Here is a 19,839-nt window from a genome sequence, read left to right on the forward strand (position 1 = left end):
ACTGCGGCCAAGCCATCCTCCACTTCCTAACGCCTGGTCTAACTACTAGCCGCCGCGCAGTTTCCTAGATCCCGCATACATCCACAGCGTGTGAAGGAAAATATTTCAAAATAAAAGCCTCTTCGTTTTAAATCAAGTCATTCTGCTGTGGTGTGGTACTAAAAGGGATGTAGCTGATATCACAGATAATTTTCACTTGGTCCTGATAGTACAGCTCATGTATGTGTCTCTCACTTAATAACAGGAAATTATGATATGTCATTTCTAAATAAAAGCTCAGGTCCGGGGGTACCTCCTTGAAATTATTTTTTGCAACTTGGGATGTTTGCAATTTTATTTTCCCTTGTCTTTTTTTTTCAATTCATGGCCCTTTAGGTGATCCGTAGTATTATGATTTTTTTTATGTAATAATAATAATAATAATAATAATAATAATAATAATAATAATAATAATAATAATAATAATAATAATAATAATAATATAAAAACAATAGCGCAACGTATAATCGCTGCGATTGGCCGGTCCAGCCTTTCATCCTGCACGTTGATTGGCTATCACAGAGCTAGAGTTTCTCGCTAGCCAATCACAGCACAGAGGAGGCAGGACATTGCGGAATACCGTTGATAAATAAAACTTCCTTGTTTGTGTCTGTCAGCAGACAGAGCCACGGAGGACCTTCAGTCACTCAGAGCTGTGTTTAGATCAATAATGGTTAACCGGGGGCTCTGTTTCACTTTTTTCGTGGTTACCTTGGTGACAGCGCAGTATGTGCCTCCGGTGAGTGTGTACTGAGAGGTTTTGTGGGGTTTTGGATGAAGAATTAATGTATTTGTACCTGTAATTGTGCTGTGTGTTGTGTTGGGAGTCTGAACCTCCTCTGGTCTAAACTAGCTTACAGTAGATGTCAGGGTAATATGACACCAGATATATGAATTTATGACCAATAACTGCAATAACTGACCTTATTTCACTCTAATTCACAGTTCACTGAGGACTGCCAGACTGGCATGTACCCACCAAGTGGACCAACGTATGTATTACTAGGCTTTTGTGTTTCCACAGGAGTAAAAACATGATTATATCACATACTGCTCTGGAAAAAATAAGAGACCACTTAAAATTGATGAGTTTCCTTGATTTTACCAAATTGAAAACCTCTGGAATATAATCAAGAGGAAGATGGATTATCACAAGCCATCAAACCACCAAACTGAACTGCTTGAATTTTTGCACCAGGAGTAAAGGCATAAAGTTATTCAAAAGCAATGTGTAAGACTGGTGGAGGAGAACATGCCAAAATGCCTTTCTTAACTCTTAAAAGGTTTTGAATATGAACTTGTTTTCTTTGCATTATTTAAGGTCTGAAAGCTCTGCATCCTTTTGTTGTTTCAGCCATTTCTCATTTTCTGCAAATCAATGCTCTAAATGACAATATTTTTGTTTGGAATTTGGGAGAAATGTTGTCCGTAGTTTATAAAATAAAACAACAATTAAAAAAAACCTATAAATAGCAAAATCAGAGACACTGATTCAGAAACTTAAGTGGTCTCTTGTTTTTTTCCAGAGCTGTATATGGCTATAAAAACAGTGTGATGCCGATCCACTTTGGTTGTGTTTTGTAATCTTCACCCAATTAACTTCCTCCTCTTTCAGAGGAACATGCCTGCTGCATGACTAAGCACACTATAGTGTCATTATTCTGATTTCTGATCCTGTTTTTCCAGGTTTAAAGGTGCTGTCACCTGGTATACAGTAGACCTGGATCTGCCCCCCAGTGAGAGATGGAAGGGTGTTATCACAGACAAACAGAAAGAAGTAAGTTAACCCTTGTTCTGAGACGCTTTACTGTCATGTGACAGCACAACACCACAACATCACATGACTGTAAAAATACCTAGTTCAGTTCATTTCAGGTTGAATAATTATGTGGGATCTGGAGGATAACTACTTTCAAGCTCTTCAGTGTTATTGTGAAGTTTCACTAAATTTACTATACCTCAATGTTCTTTAGAGTCCCCAGTCTGCATTGTAATTCTTATGGGGTTCACATGGCTAATAATCTTACCTGGTCCTTGCACATTTCTTCCATTGTCAAAAAAAAAGCCCATCAGCGCCTGCACTTCTTACGGAGGCTAAAGAAGGCTAATCTCTGCCCATCAGTCCTTACCACCTTTTATAGGCCATTGAGGGTGTCCTAACCAGCAGCACCTCTGATTGAAAGGCACTAGCAAAGAAGATAGCAAAGAAGATTATTGGGGCCTCGCTTTTTTATTTATCCAATGTCATTATGTATAGTGCATGTCTGTGACTAATGTGTTCTGATGTGTTGTTAAAGGACAATAAAGAGTAAATCTAATTCTGAGTTAGAGTCAAAAATGTAGCCTTGAACTAAAACTTGGGCTTGTAAACATGCTGACTCACGCAATGTTTCTACAGCCAGTATTTCAGGTTTCAGTACTAGAACGTGTTTCTTACGACTGCTGTATTTAGTTGGATTTTGACAACCAAGATAAGAATGACACTGTTTTCAGAATCCACCATAAGGATCCACCTCCCAATAGTTGCTGACAGTAACCAGCCAGCCAGGTTCATCATTCCTGCAGCCGGCAAAATATGAAACTTCAGCAATTAGGAAGTGGAGTTATACATCAGATAAACAGAAAGGAAATTATTAATTATTAAGGCTGGCTTTAAAAAAATGGTGCAAATAAACATTCCTACCAAAAACATATGGAAAGTCACTTTAATATTATGGGTGTGTTCTCTTCTTTTTTTGTATAGTTGGCGAGCATGATCCAGGCCATCAAGGATCTAGCAGATGCCTTTGTCCCCAGTGGGCGGCTCATTGATCTTGTGGACCGGGATTTGGTGAGTGTGCAGAAAACTGAACACTGGATCTTTTGTGTTGTGTTTTTTGTGTGAGTCTGTCTCTATAAAGGACTTTGTGTTAATTTGTTTTTGTATATTTAATTTTTAGCCCTTGATGGTTGATACACTTCCATATCCTTTCAACGAGGAGATCAGAGGAATTGCAACAGCTTCTGGTGTTCCATTAGGTAGGAAACTTTGTCGTAACTCATTTCTTGTAGTTTACAATTTACAGTAGTTTCAGCCTGCGAAGAAAAACATATAGAATTATTTTGTGAACAAAAACTGTTAAACAAACCAGAATATGTCTTATATTTTTACATGTTTTATATAAATGTAGGCACTTGCTTAGTCGCCTGGAATGGCTACTAATAACAATTCAACTAAGAATAGAAAAGAGAAAAATACTTTAAAAGGTCAGTCAATCCACAAAAATACTTTGAAAGTATCCTCAAGTGCAGGTGAAAAACCCTCAAAAACATTATGATGAAAGTGGCACTCATCAGGACTGACCCAGGAAAGAAGGCCAAGAGTTACCTCTGTGGCACAGGATAAGTTAAATCAGAGTTGAATTAGAAGGTGTAGAAACCTGTGACTGGTACTGTATGTCCACTATTTGTTTATGGACACCTCCACTACTGCTTGCTTTCAGCTTCTTTGGGCCACACTCATTGCAGATGTAGATGTGCTAATGCACTCTGAAAGCTTGTCAAGTCCTTGTCTAGTAGAGTAAAGTATTGCTAAAGGATTAGGACACTCAGGAACAGATAAAGAAACATGTACTTATAGGAACAATGCCTATTTTTTAATATCCTTGATTTATAACAAGACACAGAATAAGCAGGTGTCCCGATACTTTTGTCCACAAGTTTACTTCATGCTTCTGCTTGTCATTATAAGTCATAATGTTTCTTCATCTTTCCTTGTGTTTGAAAAGGTGAGGTTGTGCTCTTCAACATTTTTTATGAGATCTTCACGGTGTGCACCTCACTAGTTGCAGAAGATCCTGATGGTAAGCATGTGATGTGTTTTCACCTTGATTTGACTTAATGGTGGTTTATCTCTAAGACAGGATCTGTTTATTACAGGAAACCTCATCCATGCCAGGAACCTGGACTTTGGCCTTTTCATGGGGTAAGTTTAAGCAGTGATGGATTTATGCCTAGTCTTGGGTTACACAGCACCTCAAATGGAGATTTTACCTTGAAAGGAAACTGTAGTCTATGACAAGCCTTATCCCTCTCTAAGAAACTGCCCTTAAATGTTCTTGGGGTGGTACAGTGGCTTAGTGGTCAGGAAGTTCGTCTTCCTGTGCTAGGATCCTGGGTTCAAGTCCCTAATAACCAGATAGGTTCAAGTCCTGGCTGGGGTCCTGGGTTCAAGTCCCTCCATGGCTGGAGCCCTTTGCATGGGTTTCCTCCGGGTACATCATCATTATAAACAGGATAATTATTGACTAACCATGTTCATTTCTGTCTGTCACGGGACAGAAACTAGTATTGTGTCCCGTGACTTTTATAAGCGTGGATGAAACCTGTGTCTTTATTGACCCCAACTGCATATTTAATGCGTTAAAATTTGGGGAGGGTGATATGGCCCTAAAATAACACCACAATATTACCAGGTATTTAAAAAAATAAATTTCAATAATTTCCAATTAAATATGTTTCAAGAATATACTACTGGAATTTTAAAACTGGAATTCAGTACAACAACAAAAAAGATTCTGTCTGTTTTGTAAACAACTTACTGAATCTCAGATTTTGTATAGAATACACATTATTTAGCCTACGCAAACATTATACAAAAAATATCCTTTAAAATATAACCACGTAAGTAGCAAAACAAGTACACAATAAAAACAGTTCCAGACAGAAAATTTATGTTATCACTTTGTGGATTTTTTTATTTTTTTTATTGTAAACATTAAGATAAATGACAGGAGGCCTATAGAGTTACAGCTCTGTAAAAAAATAAGAGACACACTTAAAAATGATTTTACCAAATTGAAAATCTCTGGAATATAATCAAGAGGAAGATGGATGATCACAAATAGCATAAAGCATAAAGTTATCCAAAAGTAGTGTGTAAGACTGGTGGAGGATGCCACCATGATGCCAAGATACATGAAAACTGTGATTAAAAACCAGGGTTATTCCACCAAATATTGATTTCTGAACTCTTAAAACTTTATGAATATTAACTTGTTTTCTTTGCATTATTTGAGTTCTGAAAGCTCTGCATATTTTTTGTTATTTCAGCCATTTCTCATTTTCTGCAAATAAATGCTTTAAGTGAATATATTTTTATTTGGAAGTTGGGAGAAATATTGTGTGTGCATATGTGTGTGTGTGTTTATAGATGGGATCTGAAGAACCGTTCGTGGGTGATTACAGAGAAACTGAAGCCCCTTGTGGTAAACATTGAATTCACTCGGAACAACCACACCGTCTTCAAATCCACCAACTTCGCTGGATACGTGGGCATGCTGACCGGCATCAGGCCTGTAAGTATCAGGGGGCCACAACGTTTGCATTAATCTTTACATGTATACTAATAACTAAAATCCATAATCTGTTTTAAAAAAATTATTGCCAACCAAAATATTGTGACACAAATAATGTGATTTGTGTTAAATGCAACATCTAATGTTTCACATGTTTCCCAACATGCTCAGGGTTGGATTTTCACTTCTGCAGTTTGTTCATAAAAGAGGAATCTGACTCACAGAGCTGCTTTTCTGAGCGGCTGTTTTGTAATCAGGTTATGTTGTCAGAAGATTGCATTATAAGCTTGTGATCTCTCTCTCTCTTTCCTCTCATTCTTTCTTCCTCCCACTCACTAAAGCACATGTTCACCCTCACAATGAATGAGCGATTCAGTCTGGACGGAGGCTATATTGGTGAGTATCACTTCCCTAATATTTCACCCTGCGTTCACCGTGCAGAGGTTTTAGGCTCCTTCACATTATTATGAAACATTTATCTCAGCAACAAGAAAGTTTCTAAACCTTACTCTAGATTTCCACATTACATTCACATTCTTAATTTAGGTTAAACTGTCATGCAGGTTCACAGAATTCGTATTTGAGTTTTCTTGTAATTTAGTTTTTTTCTTGACTGCCACAGTTCCCCTGAATTGTCATTTCTTAAAAACAGTCTGCACTAAAAAAATCACAAGCCAAAAATGCTTGGTCTGACATCTTCTTATAGTCTTCCCCAACCTTGTAGACATGAATTGCATTTTGTTTGTTTAATGTCGAGACAGAGGAGCCCATTTTTAAAGGTTAAAAAGGTTAACATTTACACAAACCTCACTACTAGTTTCCCACCAGGGTTAATATGACTTTTTAGCAGGACTCTTTAATGTATGACCTTACAATTGTAGCTATTGAAAAACACATTTTCTGAAGTATATATGGCTCAAGTAACCTTTCATATCGTTCATTAGGAAGTGAAAGTGCTTGGTGTGCTAGTCTGTACTGGGAACTCACACATGGGGTTATTAAAACCTCAGAGGCTCATGTTCATCGTGCAGGTGTTTTGCAGGTATTCTGGAGTGGATCTTGGGGAAGAGAGACGGCATGTGGATGAGCTTCCTGACTCGCTCTGTCTTAGAGAACGCCACCAGGTGAGAGTGAAGATGGTGATGCAACAGGGCTCAGAAATGTATTGAAGAAGATGATGTTGATAATGATGATGAAGAATGCTTGTTTCATGTAGCTATGCAGAAACTAAAAAGCGTCTGGATGGTGATGATGATAATGAAGCGTGCTTTTCGTTTGTGTAGCTACTGTACGCAGAAGCTAGGAAAGGATCCAGTGTTAATTATGATAAAGAGGAATAATGATGATGATAATGAAGCTAATGATGATGTCTTGTATGTTGTAGTTATGCAGAAGCGAAGAAGCTGCTGTCGGACACTAAGCTCTTGGCTCCTGCTTACTTCATTCTTGGAGGGAACCAGACAGGCGAGGGGTGCATCATCACCAGATCCAGAACACACAGTATCAATCCTTTAGAGTGAGTACACACACACACACACACACACACACAAACAGAAAAGAACACGTCTACAGCACTGAAATTATTGCGTTGTTTCAGACTTGACCCAAAGAAGGGCAGATGGTATGTGTTGGAGACCAATTATGACCACTGGAAGGAGCCTCTGTTCCTGGATGACCGGAGAACCCCGGCCATGAAGTGCATGAACCAGACCACCCAGACTGTGAGTGCCTCTTCCTCTCAGCATATAAAACAAAAAAGTTTTGTTACAAAAAGCAAAAAGCGTGTTTAATAATTTTCTTAATTATTCATGGGTGTGTTTTTAGGCTTAACGTAGCAATAAACCAATCAGTGTGCCAGTTGTCATTCCCTTTAAGAGCCAAGTGTGCTCTGACTTTGGCGCGTTCATATTTTAACAGCGCAGCGCATTTGTGTGTCTCAGGTGAAGGTACGCCAGCAGCTTATTTAAGGGAACAGCAATGATATTTTATTTTTTATTTTGTTTATTGTTGAGTTAAAAGTCGGGTTTGTGGTCTGCGGGAAATCCGTGTGGGTGTTTAACAAGCAGGGGTGTGCGTGCTCCAAGAGGGTATGAGCAAAGCGTGCCCAGTGTGAACATGCCCTTAGCAACCACGTAGAAAGAGACTAGAAACTAGGGCTTGGAGATATGGTAAAAATGCGTTTTTTTTATTGTTTGTGTGTTTTTTTTATAGTGACTGCTATTTCTACCAGTATTGTTATGACTGGTTCAATCGTCTAGGCTATAAAAGCCACACAAAACACAATACAGCACAAACCCAGAATTCTTACACACACACTGCAACAGCCCAGCAGTTCCCAACCTCAGACCTGTGGACTCCACGCTCCACAAATGTTTACATTTCTCTTATCAGTCAAACCTGATTCCAGCTAATCAGTGCTGTAAGAGCCGGGTCAGGGGTCAGACTAAGAAACCACAGATATCTGCAGAGCATGGGGAAAAGAAACAGCAGGCCTATAGACCTTAACCACAGTAATGCTGCTACTAGGCCTGTCACGATAACTGCTCTTTATTGTACGATATAGTGCACCAGTACATTAGTACTAATTATACTAGAATCAATACATGTACATTAGCTATGCTTATATGAAAAACGTAGCACAATTCTCCATGTTATGTTCTTCCTCCACAGTCAGATACCACAGGCTGATTAAAGGGATTTTAAAGATAGCTAAATGTAGGGTTGTCCGAACATTGAAAAAAAGAATAGCTTCAAGAATATATGACTGCAAGAAAATGATAGTTTGAGTTTTAATTAGTTTTAAACAGTTTCAAGTATTTAGTAGAAACAACAACTTTCATGTTAAAAATTTGTCTCAGATTTTGACCAGGATAAAATATGCATATTTATATCAGTATTATATCGGTATCAGCTGTTTTTTTTTTTTAAGAATTAAAAATGAAAATGATATTACAATATGTCACACCCCTAGCCACATGTATAAAACCTGTAAAAAACCTTATTATTAGTGAAAAAACACTCATAATATCATCAATGTTTAATTTACTATAATCATAGACACATCTATTTTACTATATTGTAGAAATGAGCACATCGGTTAACCAAAAATCCATTAGCAGGGTAAATGAGTTTCTAGCAGGTTTTATTTCCATGACTTTTAATCATTTATTTTGTGTATTGTCTTTTGTCTTAGAGCATCTCCTTCAAGACGGTCTATGATGTTCTGTCCACCAAGCCAGTCTTAAATAAAGTAAGTGTTACTTTTTCAACAGTTTTCTAGAATAAGTATTAGTTTAAATAATGCTGATGTTTCTCTACACTGGCATGCCAAATGAGTTTCCTTAGGGTATGGCTAGGGAACACCCACTCCCACTGTATACATTGTGAAGTGTTATCAAGTGAGTGAGGTTGAACACTGGAGTTTGAGCAATGGTTCATGATGAATGGGATATTCTGTTACTTAAAGTGTGCGTAGATTTAACGTTTCTCGATCCACAGTGTCACATGTACCTGAAAAACACAGTTAATACAGAATTGACCAAAGTATTCGCTCAACCATTAAAATTTCCTCACTACTAAAGATTCCATAGCCAGTGCACAGATGTCTTCAGTGTATTGCTCTCAGGCGGCATTAGCTAGCGGTTAGCCGCTAATGCTATTGCTCCAGCCTTAGTGTCGGAGAAATTCGGGAATCTAAGCTTATTATAGACAAATGGAAGCGCTTTACTCATCAAAATAAACAGTTTTCAGGAGAGAAATCTGTGTAGATTAACATCCAGCGCAACTTTAAAATAAAGTATTTTTTATTACAGCTTTGTTTACCTAGCTTAGCTTTATTTAACTTTAGTTAACTATTTTTGGAAATATAGTGTACGTCATTAAAAGTGGTACCACCCAAAGTGGACACATTCAATACAGGACCACCTCACACACTGATACTAGTGCTATGTTCCATGACATATGTAGCATTTCAATGGATAAAACCAGTGTCTCAATTTAGTTTCTTTCTTTCTTTCTTTCTTTCTTTCTTTCTTTCTTTCTTTCTTTCTTTCTCTCTCTTCAATGCAGTTAACCACATACACTACACTCATGGACGTCTCAAAGGGGAAGCTGGAGTCGTTTATCCGGGACTGTCCCAACCCTTGCATGCCTTGGTAGCTGGATGCACCAACCCTTTAGCCTTAATCATTGCTCTGGAACATTCCATAATGTATTTGTTTAAGACTGGACTGGGTTTCCCTGAATTCCTCATAACACAGCAACACTTTAATAATTTGTAATTATTATGACAGGCCTAATATTGCGAATGATGCAATGTGATAACATATGAATGTATAAGTTTGTTGCAGAAATAAAAACTGACTAAGGAAAATAAAATTATCACAGGATCCCAGTAAACAGAGTTTAATTAAATGTAAAATTCTATTTAATATGTGCTTTTTACTACAATGTGATTTTATGCACTAATCAGATGTGTGTTAACATTTAATCTAACATTTCTCCAGTGTTGACAGTTTGACAACAGTAAATATACCTGTGGCTGTGCTGCAGTTTTCTTTGGTTATTTTTATATTATTCTTTCTAATTTTTTTTATTAGAGTTAGTTTGTTAGAGTTATAGATGTCAGAAGTCTTTGCAGTTTTTACTAGTACTGAATCACAGAGCGGGTGAGGGGCGTTCAGTTTCATCATTTTAGCTTGTTTTTTATTTGCGATACTGAGTGTACATTGGAAAATGAATCAGAATGTCATTATAATGTTATGTGATAAACGTGCACAGCTTTTAACAGTTACCTGTCAGTGCCGAAATATGAATATAATATCATGATATATGAATGTTTGACATTTATAAAGTGCCCTTGCATACAGGAATGTTTTTTTAGCAGACTTGATACAGAATGTTACTGTTAAATGTTTTAAACTCTGATAAAAAAATATATAAACTGGTGGAATAACCCTGGTTTTTAATCAGTTTTCATGCATCTTGGCATGTTCCCCTCCACTAGTCTTACACACTTCTTTTGGATAACTTTATGCCACTCCTGGTGCAAAAATGTAAGCAGTTCAGCTATTTTACTTTCAGTGAGAAATCGCCATTTAAAATGTTGTGTAGTTCAAGACTAGGTTTAATCCCTGTCTGGGAACTGTCTCCTAAACTTAAAGTCTTTTATGTCTTTACTTAAGTGCCCCACCTGGTGTAGCTTTACTGAAAGTGCTGCTGGTTCTCAGTGAGTTGTCCATGTGTATTGTACTGACTCAAATAAAATGTTAAAACATGAAATGCAGAAGCATATGTGCCTATTTTTTGGTTTTGTCAATAATGTGTTTGTGTCATTTTTGTGGTGCATTATTTGTTGTTGAAATCACATTCTGCTCTTACAAACTTAAGATGAAAATTTGGAGTCCAAACATTAAATAAAACCTGTTGTTTATTTAATAGGGGTATGCCCATTATTCAAATAAATGATATTAGGAACAAATAACATAATAACACTGAATATCTTAAGTTTTACATATAGCACAATAACCATTCAGGGTTTAAACTGAAATAGACACATGGGACAAAACAATAATTCACTTCCAGACTTTAATTTCTATTATTTAGGTTTCATTTGAGAACATCAGGACACCAATCAGGGCAATTTTTGTAGCAATGTTTTTGTCTGCGGGTGGTCTGAAATAGGTTGAAATAGTGGAGAAAGGCTATGACCTGATTTGATTGGACACCTCTGAACACCAATGTGATCCAGTACTCACGCCATTGGTGCAAAAACCTGTCATTTAAGAAAAATAGCTGTTTTGGACCAATAAAAAACACAGACTCTAGAAGAGGACATCCTTAGCTTTGTATTAACTTACAACTTTACGTGGAAACATTACATTGCGTGGTCGCTAGGAGCTTGAGAATATTATGTAAGCGAATAAAGGACTTTTTTGATATATATTTTTTTAATTAACAAATAATATCTAAGAATTAATTTAGGTTAAAAATGAGTGAAACTGCAATGTGTATTTTAACTTAAATATTATGGATTTATTATGAAAAAATATATATAATAATGCAAAACAAATTACATATCTGAAGGATAATTATTTCATGGTGAAGTGTATAGTTAGAGAGTGGGGACAGGTAACAAATGCTATTTTTTCAGAGTTTAAGTTTTTATTAATGTTTTTAATTACATATCTTTTGCAATTAGGTCATTGTACAAGACACTATGCTTAGTAATAAAATGCATTTTAAAGTTATTTCCAGTGCACATTTATACATGTAATTTCCTGACGACAGAAATGGCTCTGATTTTGAGTCTGTAGTGTTTTATACAGGTATGGATATATATCCATACCTGTATAAAACACTGGTGTATCATGTGGCCTTTGCTGTAAGGGGAATTCTGCAGTGACATAGTACACGCTACAGTGACGCATGCGCAGTACACAGTGACGTTCAGCGCAGCGTTGTCTGGGCTCGGCGGATCTGCTGCTTGTTTACGGGAGCTGTGAGCTGTTATCCAGCGCTAGCCGGCCTGTTTTAGCTCCAGCCGCGACCCACAGGATTATTCTGGCGGTCAGTCGGCAGTTATGAGCGGCCACGAAGCGCTGGAGCTGTTTTAAACGGAACATGTTTGTGAGGGAGCTTCGCTAGTGGACAGTCCCCGGATGTCAGGTAGGTTGCTAGGCTCCTAGGCTCTTAGCTTAACCTAGCCTAGCCTAGCCTAGCCTGACTGGGCTGTTGTGACAGGAGGAGACGGGCGGGCGGCGTTTCTGGAGCCTGAACTCTTTATTTTGGTGTTTTTCTCCAGGATGAACTGGATTTTCCCGCTGTCCAAGGGCTCTGGAGCTGTTCCGCCTCCTATCAACAGCTTACAGAAACAGAGGCAGCGGCAGATCGAGTCTCTGAAAGCTGCTCACTCCAAGTAAGAGACTTTTAGGGTTGGTTAATCTCGATTTAGCTAAAAAAACAGAGTAAAAACAATGTAAAAATAGAGTTTTAGATTGACACTGTTCTAAACTATCTTAATCCTTAATTAAAAAAAATAATCAGATAAATTCAGGAGTTAACCTATCTTATTCTTATTATTGTGGGAAGTTGATTTATCTATAGTATTTTTCATATTTTAAGATTATAATCCTGATGTAACGTGAGGTTAACATAAATAAAACAACAAGAATTTTATAGCATGTAACGTTAAGTTATTTTAGTTAACATTTTGTTTTAGAAGGCAGGACGTAAATTATTTAACTAAGGAAATTATCTAAATTGTTAAATCAGTTAATCAAACCTTTATTTTATCTCAGGAGTACCCTGAACGTAACCCTCATTTCAACTTAAAGCGACTAACGTTAAAGAGGTAAATAAAAAATAAAATCAAAATGCCAGAAGCCAAATGTTTAGTCAGCTTAAGCAGGAACTTCATGAACAAAACAATGCAAATTGAATGGCAACGGCATTATAAAAACGAACGAACAAAATAAATAAAATAATTCAAAGTGGGCAGGCTAAAATCAGTATAGCAGTCAAATAAAGAGATGTTCAGTATGTGTAATTTAGGGACTTCATAATTTAAAGTGAAGAACTGAGTGCTGTAAGGAACTTTATGCAGCTTTTAAAGAGCACCATGGGCCCTTTGGGTTAAGTGACCTTAATTAACCTCGCTAACCCAGTCACAAAGGTGATAGCTAACCTCAATTTTAGGGATGTGTTTGTTATCTGGCAGATAGCTGGTAAGTACAAAGCCCTTAGGTTAAATCATTGATTTAGGAAAACGATACTTCAGATGAGATTGATATAATTAATAATTATCTAACTTTAACAGTCTTAAATCTAAACACTTGACTTAACAAGTTGCTCCTTTAATTTAAAGGAGACCTATTAAAATACTTTAATCTGAAGGGCATAGCTTGTAAAGCTTGTATAACTTGTAAAACGGTCCTCTGTGAAAGACAGGTAGACAGCTTGCTAGCTGCTAATTGGTCAGCATTTCCTAGAAGGCTAGAAAATGCTGACGATCTAACAGCCTGCGGACTAGCTGGCTTTCACAGAGGACCATGTTGCCAGCTTTGTTTCAGAGGAACTTTCTAGAGATTGCTGACTAACTAACAGCTGGGTGGCTCCGTGACTTTCTCAGAAGACAGTATTACCAGCTATGTTCCTCAGCTTAAAGTATTAGTTCTGCACTGTTTGCACTGACATCCCGCAGAAAAGCTTACAATCCCTTCTTAAACCACCTGGCCAAAACACGGCAGAGCTGACGACAAGTCTTAATTTAGTAGCTGACTGTAGAGATTATGTCAGTGTGGACAGATATTTGGTACAAGTGAAGCCTGCTGGTTAATAATCCAGTGTTGTAGTATGTAGATGAGTTTTTGTCTAGTTCTGGGATGTTTAGGCTGTTGAAGGGCCAGTGAATGCCCAGTTCTGTTTAATACAGCTTGTGTTGTAACTCTTTACTGTTACACTTGTTTGTTTTTCCCCCAAAAGTATTGCAAGGATAAAGGGAAATTCCACAGGCATTTCACTGTTTCACCATAATTCAGTGGTTAAGGTGTTTGTGATTGGTTCAAAGTAGAGCTGGGGCAATCTGACAACATTTTATTGTTTTGTGATTAGGGGTGTGCCATATCGTATCACACGTAATAATATCTCCAACATTTTTGAATATTGTGAATAATATTATACCCTGAAATATCATGCCATATCACCCACTACTAATCATCACATCAGGGTACTACTTTTTTGCTGTTTTTAGCAAAAGAAAAAAAAAATCACACTCTTCTCATTTCCCATTATATATCTACTATATATATATATATATATATGTAATGTTTGTTCCAGTATTGCAGAAATCCAGAAAGATGTGGAGTACAGAATTCATTTTACAGTCAACAATTCCACCATCAGTGTCAACATGTAAGTCTAAAAATCTGTGATCATTTATATATTTATATAATTATTTTATTATTAATCATATATTTTAAGCAGAATGTAAGTCAGCCACTTCATCAATGAGTGTATAAGCAAATATTTATTAATAGCATATTTTATATAGTGTTGTTATAAGTGTTGTTTTGTTTTTTAACTGTTTTAATTTTTTCCCCCCCCAACAAAGTTTGCTTCCACCACAGTTCCCTCAAGAAAAGCCGGTTGTCAGTGTGTATCCGCCAGTGGGGCATCATTTAGTGGATAGCAACAATGGAACCGTGGTCACCAGCCCCCTCATTACGAATGTACGTCTTTTAAATCAGCAGGTGTTGCTGATTTACCTTTTATCATGTTTTTAACAAAACATTCTATTTCCAAAATGGCAAGACTGAGATTAAAGAAGACGTCTTTTTTTGTCAGTGTTTGTTTAAAAATATTTTTTTGCAGCTCATTTTGCAGTATTTCTATTGATCCAGTCATTATAAAATTTAGACAAACAATAAAGAGAACAACTTGTAATTGAAAATATTATTTCCTGACAGTAAGAGTTATTCTTTGAAAAAAAAAATTTATTAGTATTTATTAGTACTATATGAATTGATGGTATTACTGTCTCACCTGTCTCATTTTTGCTTTTGCTTTCATCAGTTTGGAATGCACTCAGACCTAGGAAAAGTAATCCAGAGCTTGCTGGATGAGTTCTGGAAGAGTCCACCCGCTCTGATGCCTGGAGCACCCTCTTTTCCTTTGTGAGTAGCCATGTTTTGAATTTACGGTGGTGTGCATGAGCCATTGTTTGGTGTAGAAATTGAAAGATTAATTGGCTATGTATTGGTGTCGGCCGATTTTCAGCCATATCGATTGGATGATATTTCTTTGAACTTAGTAGATTCTGAGAGCTTAGTTTAGTTTGCCTGTTGTTTCCCTTCAGTATGTACAAGCCGTCTGGGATGCCCCCATATCCTGCACAGAACTTTCATTTTGTCCCTGCCTTCCCGGCGCAAGACGGCCAACGGCCCATGGTTCCCTCCCCAGTACCACCATCCTCAGGTGTGGAGCTTCAGCAGTCCCAGCCACGCCCACCAGCACCAACTTATGGGCTCATCACGGACCTTCCACTACCTGTCCCCACCTCTGATTCACAGGTACAGAGCCCTGTCCTGGTGTTCACTTTACATTAGATATTATGGCTACTAATAATGCTACACTTCTACTCATATACCCAGTGGCCAACTGTGACTGTTGTACATTACACCCCAAAACAAGTGGGTTTATCTTTAATTTAATGATAATTAATTAATTCACTATTTGAGCAACAGTGCTGATGTAAATGTATGAGTAAAATAGCACAGCCGAGGTGAATTCCTGATTTCTGAAGTTTTGAACACTTATCTATAAACGTGGACTAAAGTGAGGTGCAGTATCATTAGGAGATATGCTCATTATGTATCCAGTGATCCACGCTTTCTGTCTCTCTCTTTCTCTCTTTGTTTTACAGACAGGACTAAACGGGCACATTTACAAGATGCCCGAAATCCCAGAATCATTTCCAGGACTTTCAGAGATAAGGTGGGTCATATATGGCCAATAACTGTAATATATATATATATATATATATATATATATATATATTTTCCCCAAAATATGTAATATATATGTTTAATTAGTTTTTGTTTATATCTTTAAGTTGAGTTAATTTGCAGATATATGTATATTAAATAGACAAACTGTTCTAATCTGTTTTCTTTTCTGTGTGTGCGCGTGTGTGTGTTTTGTTGTTCTACTGTTCTGCAGTGTGTCCCAGCTGAAAGATATGAATGATAAAGACGATGTGCTTTTAGAGTTCTTTGCGTCTCTTCCTCAACTCAAGCAGGTCTCGTCTGATAAAGAGGATCTGGTCAACAGTATTGTTGCCATGGCCAGTAAGTGGAAACAGCTTGTGTGATCAGTCCTGGAGTCTGTCTCATGCAGCAAGATTTCTTAATAATACATTTAATATGGTCTTTGATCTTGTTTAGCCCCCCGGCTAGCACTGCTAGAGCAGCATTAGAATTACCTGCTAACCATGCGAAGCGCTAACAAGCTATAAAAGAAAACAAGCTACGTGGGAGGAACCGCTAGCTAATATTGCCCTGGCTTACCAGAACACTCAGTGTCAGGTGGCATTAGCCGCTAATCGAGTGTAGCAGTTAGCAACTAATGCTAATGCTGCTGGACCTAGCCACAGTGGAAATCTGGCAATCTAAGCTTACTGTAAATAAATGGAAGGGCTTTACTTACCCAGATAAACAGTTTTCTGGAGAGAAATCTTTGTAGACTAACATCCAGCACTCATCTGACCTCTGTTCCTTACCAGTGTTGCATAATGCGTCTTATGTATGAAAATAGAATAGAAAATAGACATTTATTGATGGTGCGCCTTATAGTGCAAAAAATATGATATTTGTATTAATGCTTTTCATTATATACCCAGGTTAAAATAGAAAAACCTATATACTTAGACACTATATTTGATACTTGTGTTCCACATTTGGTATATAGTTATTTTTTTTTTTTATTCCCCCCAGAAAAAAATCTGCATCTGGAGCCTCAGCTGGAGGGCAAAAGACAGGAAATGCTTTTCAAAGTGAGTCCACACACACACACACATACAAACACATACAACACATTTCGGCAAAATTGATCATTTTGTATTTTAAAAATACAAAATGATAATCGTTGTTAATCGTATAGAATTATCATTTTGGATTTTTTCGGGGGTGGATGTGGGGGTGGGTGTACTAAACATTCTGATGGAGAGTCTTTTTCCTGTATGTTTGCAGTTTGATCAGCTGACCCAAATGAAGTCAGCATTCCAGACAAAGATGCAGAGACAGCACGAGCTCAGTGAGGTGCTCCCCAGCTACTACTATCACATCTATACACAGTCAATAATACACACACAGCATGCGTTGGAAAGGAAAGAAGGAAATGAGCTTCACCAAAAATTTATACCCAACCTAGGAGTCTGTCTGTTCTTGTATTACAGGTTTCTCAGGCCCAGTCCTCAATAAAACAGCACCACTTCAAATCTTCACATGGGTGTATTATTTACTCTGATACACCTTTTATCCAAACCTGTTATACATCATGATCACCAAGATTTTTTAATTTCCTGTTTAATTTATGTGACTGTTACAAGCTAAAGTGGCCAGATACTCAGATTAGCTTTCTTTCATCCTAGTTGTTAAATACGGATACATTTATAAATCATTTATATGTAAGGGCTTTGATTTGGTGTCTTTTGAAGTCTTTTCTCATAAATTTCATTAAGCAAATAATGAAATATATCAGTTAATATATTATATATTAGTTAATATGTAATATACAGTAAATATACAAGGACAGAAATCTTAACAGTTCAATTTCAAGTAACATTTTACTTTTCTTTCAGGATTTTTTTTGTCTGTATAGGCTCATTGTCTGTGTAGACCTGCATATGTATATCGTTCAAAATACATAAATATACATTTTTTAACAGCAAAGAAAAAAATTGTTTTTAAATATATTTTTGCACAAATCTGATTTTTTTTCTTAGATAAAAAAAAACAACAACTAATATCAGTTTTGTTTTTTCTCCATCAGAGCTGCAGCCTGAGTGCCCTGCAGGCCAGGTTAAAGGTCGCAGCCCACCAGGCTGAAGAGGAGTCAGAGGAGACGGCCGAGAGCTTTCTGGAGGGAAAGACGGATATCGACGATTTTCTCACCAGCTTCATGGAGAAGAGAACGGTACTGTGTGAAGTGTTTATGGGTACACATGACCAAAAATGTCCAGTGATGTTCTTTAGAGTAAATGAGCTGCAACTAGTCCTTTCACGATAATTGTGTTATTAACATATTGTATGATAAATTACATGAATAATTGACAATCGATATTGCCGGTTTTGATTACTTGCATGTATATGTAAAGTATTTTGTTAAGAATAGCTGTATCATTTGCACTATAATTACCCTGAACAGATTTAAGTCCATTCAGTAAAAAGAACTCAGCTCAACCTGTTGATGGGTTGAATTTAAAGTGATTTCTGAACTGATGTCTGTTACAGCTTTGCCACAGCAGAAGAGCAAAAGAAGAAAAGCTTCAGCAAGCCATCAACTCTCATGGGCAGTTCCCCTCTGGACACTAGAGCCGGCTTGCCACTGGTAAATGCTTATTGCTTTTATTATTAATAAACAGTAATTCAGAAGCTGTGCATTATGTTTATTGAAGCAGTACATTAAAGTTGCAGTAGCTCTCTAATAAGGTTGGGCAGTGACTCATTATCTAAATCACATATATTTATATTATATTTATTTATATATAGATATAGAAATAGAAATGTCAAATGATATTGTATCAATATGAAATAAGAAATATGTGTTATAAACTTTAACTATATCGTCCAGCTCCCTACCTACTGAGTAGCTTATTATTTTTGTTTTATTATACTTTGGAATTTGGTTGCCCATCATGGATTCTGCTCTCTACCAGAAAAGGAGAATGTCTGTCCATCAGTTCATCATGACATCATGACCTCAAGCTCAAGGACAATGAACCAAAGAACACCAGCAAATCCATCTCTGAATGGCTCCAAAAAACAAAATTATGGTTTTGGAGTGACCTAGCCTGATATATGTTCGTCTAATGAGAAACTGTAGCACATTATTTTAATTGAGAGTACAGTTAAAACCCACACCAGGGCTATGCTAACAGTGATAGCTTTTTCACATACTACTCAGATGTCCATCTTAGCAACAAGAACTAAGAAACCACACTTTTATTCATCTCTCTTGGTTGCTACTGCAGTGTAGCCTCCCTTTGTTATACTTCTCACATCTTATTATTATTATTTTTTTAATGGTTTTCAAAGGTTTCTGACTTTCCACATGAACTTTTTTTTCAGCCCTAGGTTTGGGAACGGTCCTCCAGCAGAACATTTGCCTTCACAAGAATCCCAGAAGTCCTACTGTCAGAGCAAAGCCAGAACCTTGTGAAACTTGAGTTCTTGAACTTGTGGCCGGATGACCAATGAGGACCCGGCAGCGCCGATTCAGGACTTCTAGAACTGGAGTTTGCGACAGCTTGCGTTCTACAACTCCTGTGACCTTTTAGACTTTAAACTTGCCCTATTTGACAGTAGTCGGAAGAGTGGAAGATTGTTCTCTGAAACTAGACAGCCTTTCAAGCTCCTATTAGTACACAGTTTCTCTTTGGGATGGGTTTCTTTTAGGGATGGGACTTCTCTACGCACTTGAAGACGAATTTGAATTGTGTTGATGCTGCCAGATAATTCACAACAACAAAAAAAAACAAATACTGTATTTAATAATGTTGATAATAGGCTTTATTATAATAAGACATTGTATTATATGTTTATTTAATTTGATAGATTAATAAAACATTTAGAATAAGCACTGTTGGGATTCCTTAATGTGGATCTGCTCTGAATGAATGGAATGTGAAGATGAAGGACGTGTAATGGAGTCATGAAGTCAACCATGAGTCAGCTTTATTGTTGGGTTT

The 19,839-nt window shown here is 37.0% G+C and overlaps 2 protein-coding genes across 2 annotated transcripts; both read left to right on the forward strand.

Moving 5' to 3' along the window:
- Positions 1–628: 628 nt before the first annotated feature.
- On the forward strand, positions 629–10,655 carry asah1b (N-acylsphingosine amidohydrolase (acid ceramidase) 1b). Its single transcript, XM_007232585.4, has 14 exons — positions 629–778; positions 985–1,031; positions 1,726–1,816; positions 2,783–2,869; positions 2,979–3,057; positions 3,807–3,881; positions 3,958–4,003; positions 5,231–5,375; positions 5,717–5,771; positions 6,418–6,499; positions 6,760–6,891; positions 6,973–7,096; positions 8,569–8,625; positions 9,444–10,655. The coding sequence occupies exons 1-14, from the start codon at positions 710–712 to the stop codon at positions 9,531–9,533; spliced, it is 1,179 nt and encodes a 392-aa protein (XP_007232647.3). The 5' UTR covers positions 629–709; the 3' UTR covers positions 9,534–10,655.
- A 1,143-nt stretch (positions 10,656–11,798) lies between these two features.
- Positions 11,799–19,727, forward strand: vps37a (VPS37A subunit of ESCRT-I). Its single transcript, XM_007232584.3, has 13 exons — positions 11,799–12,041; positions 12,178–12,291; positions 14,211–14,285; positions 14,485–14,602; positions 14,946–15,046; positions 15,229–15,442; positions 15,796–15,866; positions 16,092–16,219; positions 16,865–16,923; positions 17,120–17,188; positions 17,922–18,065; positions 18,383–18,479; positions 19,220–19,727. The coding sequence occupies exons 2-12, from the start codon at positions 12,179–12,181 to the stop codon at positions 18,461–18,463; spliced, it is 1,173 nt and encodes a 390-aa protein (XP_007232646.3). The 5' UTR covers positions 11,799–12,041; position 12,178; the 3' UTR covers positions 18,464–18,479; positions 19,220–19,727.
- Positions 19,728–19,839: the final 112 nt, after the last annotated feature.

Source organism: Astyanax mexicanus, chromosome 25, assembly GCF_023375975.1.
Source record: "Astyanax mexicanus isolate ESR-SI-001 chromosome 25, AstMex3_surface, whole genome shotgun sequence".
Taxonomy (NCBI): domain Eukaryota; kingdom Metazoa; phylum Chordata; class Actinopteri; order Characiformes; family Acestrorhamphidae; genus Astyanax; species Astyanax mexicanus.

Bases quoted from the DNA above. Each gene is read 5' to 3' on its own strand.
- asah1b (XM_007232585.4), top strand. From the start codon at position 710: ATGGTTAACCGGGGGCTCTGTTTCACTTTTTTCGTGGTTACCTTGGTG. The intron at 3,882-3,957 runs GTAAGCATGTGA...TGTTTATTACAG, and splicing joins AGTTGCAGAAGATCCTGATG to GAAACCTCATCCATGCCAGG. The intron at 8,626-9,443 runs GTAAGTGTTACT...TCTTCAATGCAG, and splicing joins CCAAGCCAGTCTTAAATAAA to TTAACCACATACACTACACT.
- vps37a (XM_007232584.3), top strand. From the start codon at position 12,179: ATGAACTGGATTTTCCCGCTGTCCAAGGGCTCTGGAGCTGTTCCGCCT. The intron at 16,924-17,119 runs GTGAGTCCACAC...GTATGTTTGCAG, and splicing joins GACAGGAAATGCTTTTCAAA to TTTGATCAGCTGACCCAAAT. The intron at 18,066-18,382 runs GTACTGTGTGAA...TGTCTGTTACAG, and splicing joins GCTTCATGGAGAAGAGAACG to CTTTGCCACAGCAGAAGAGC.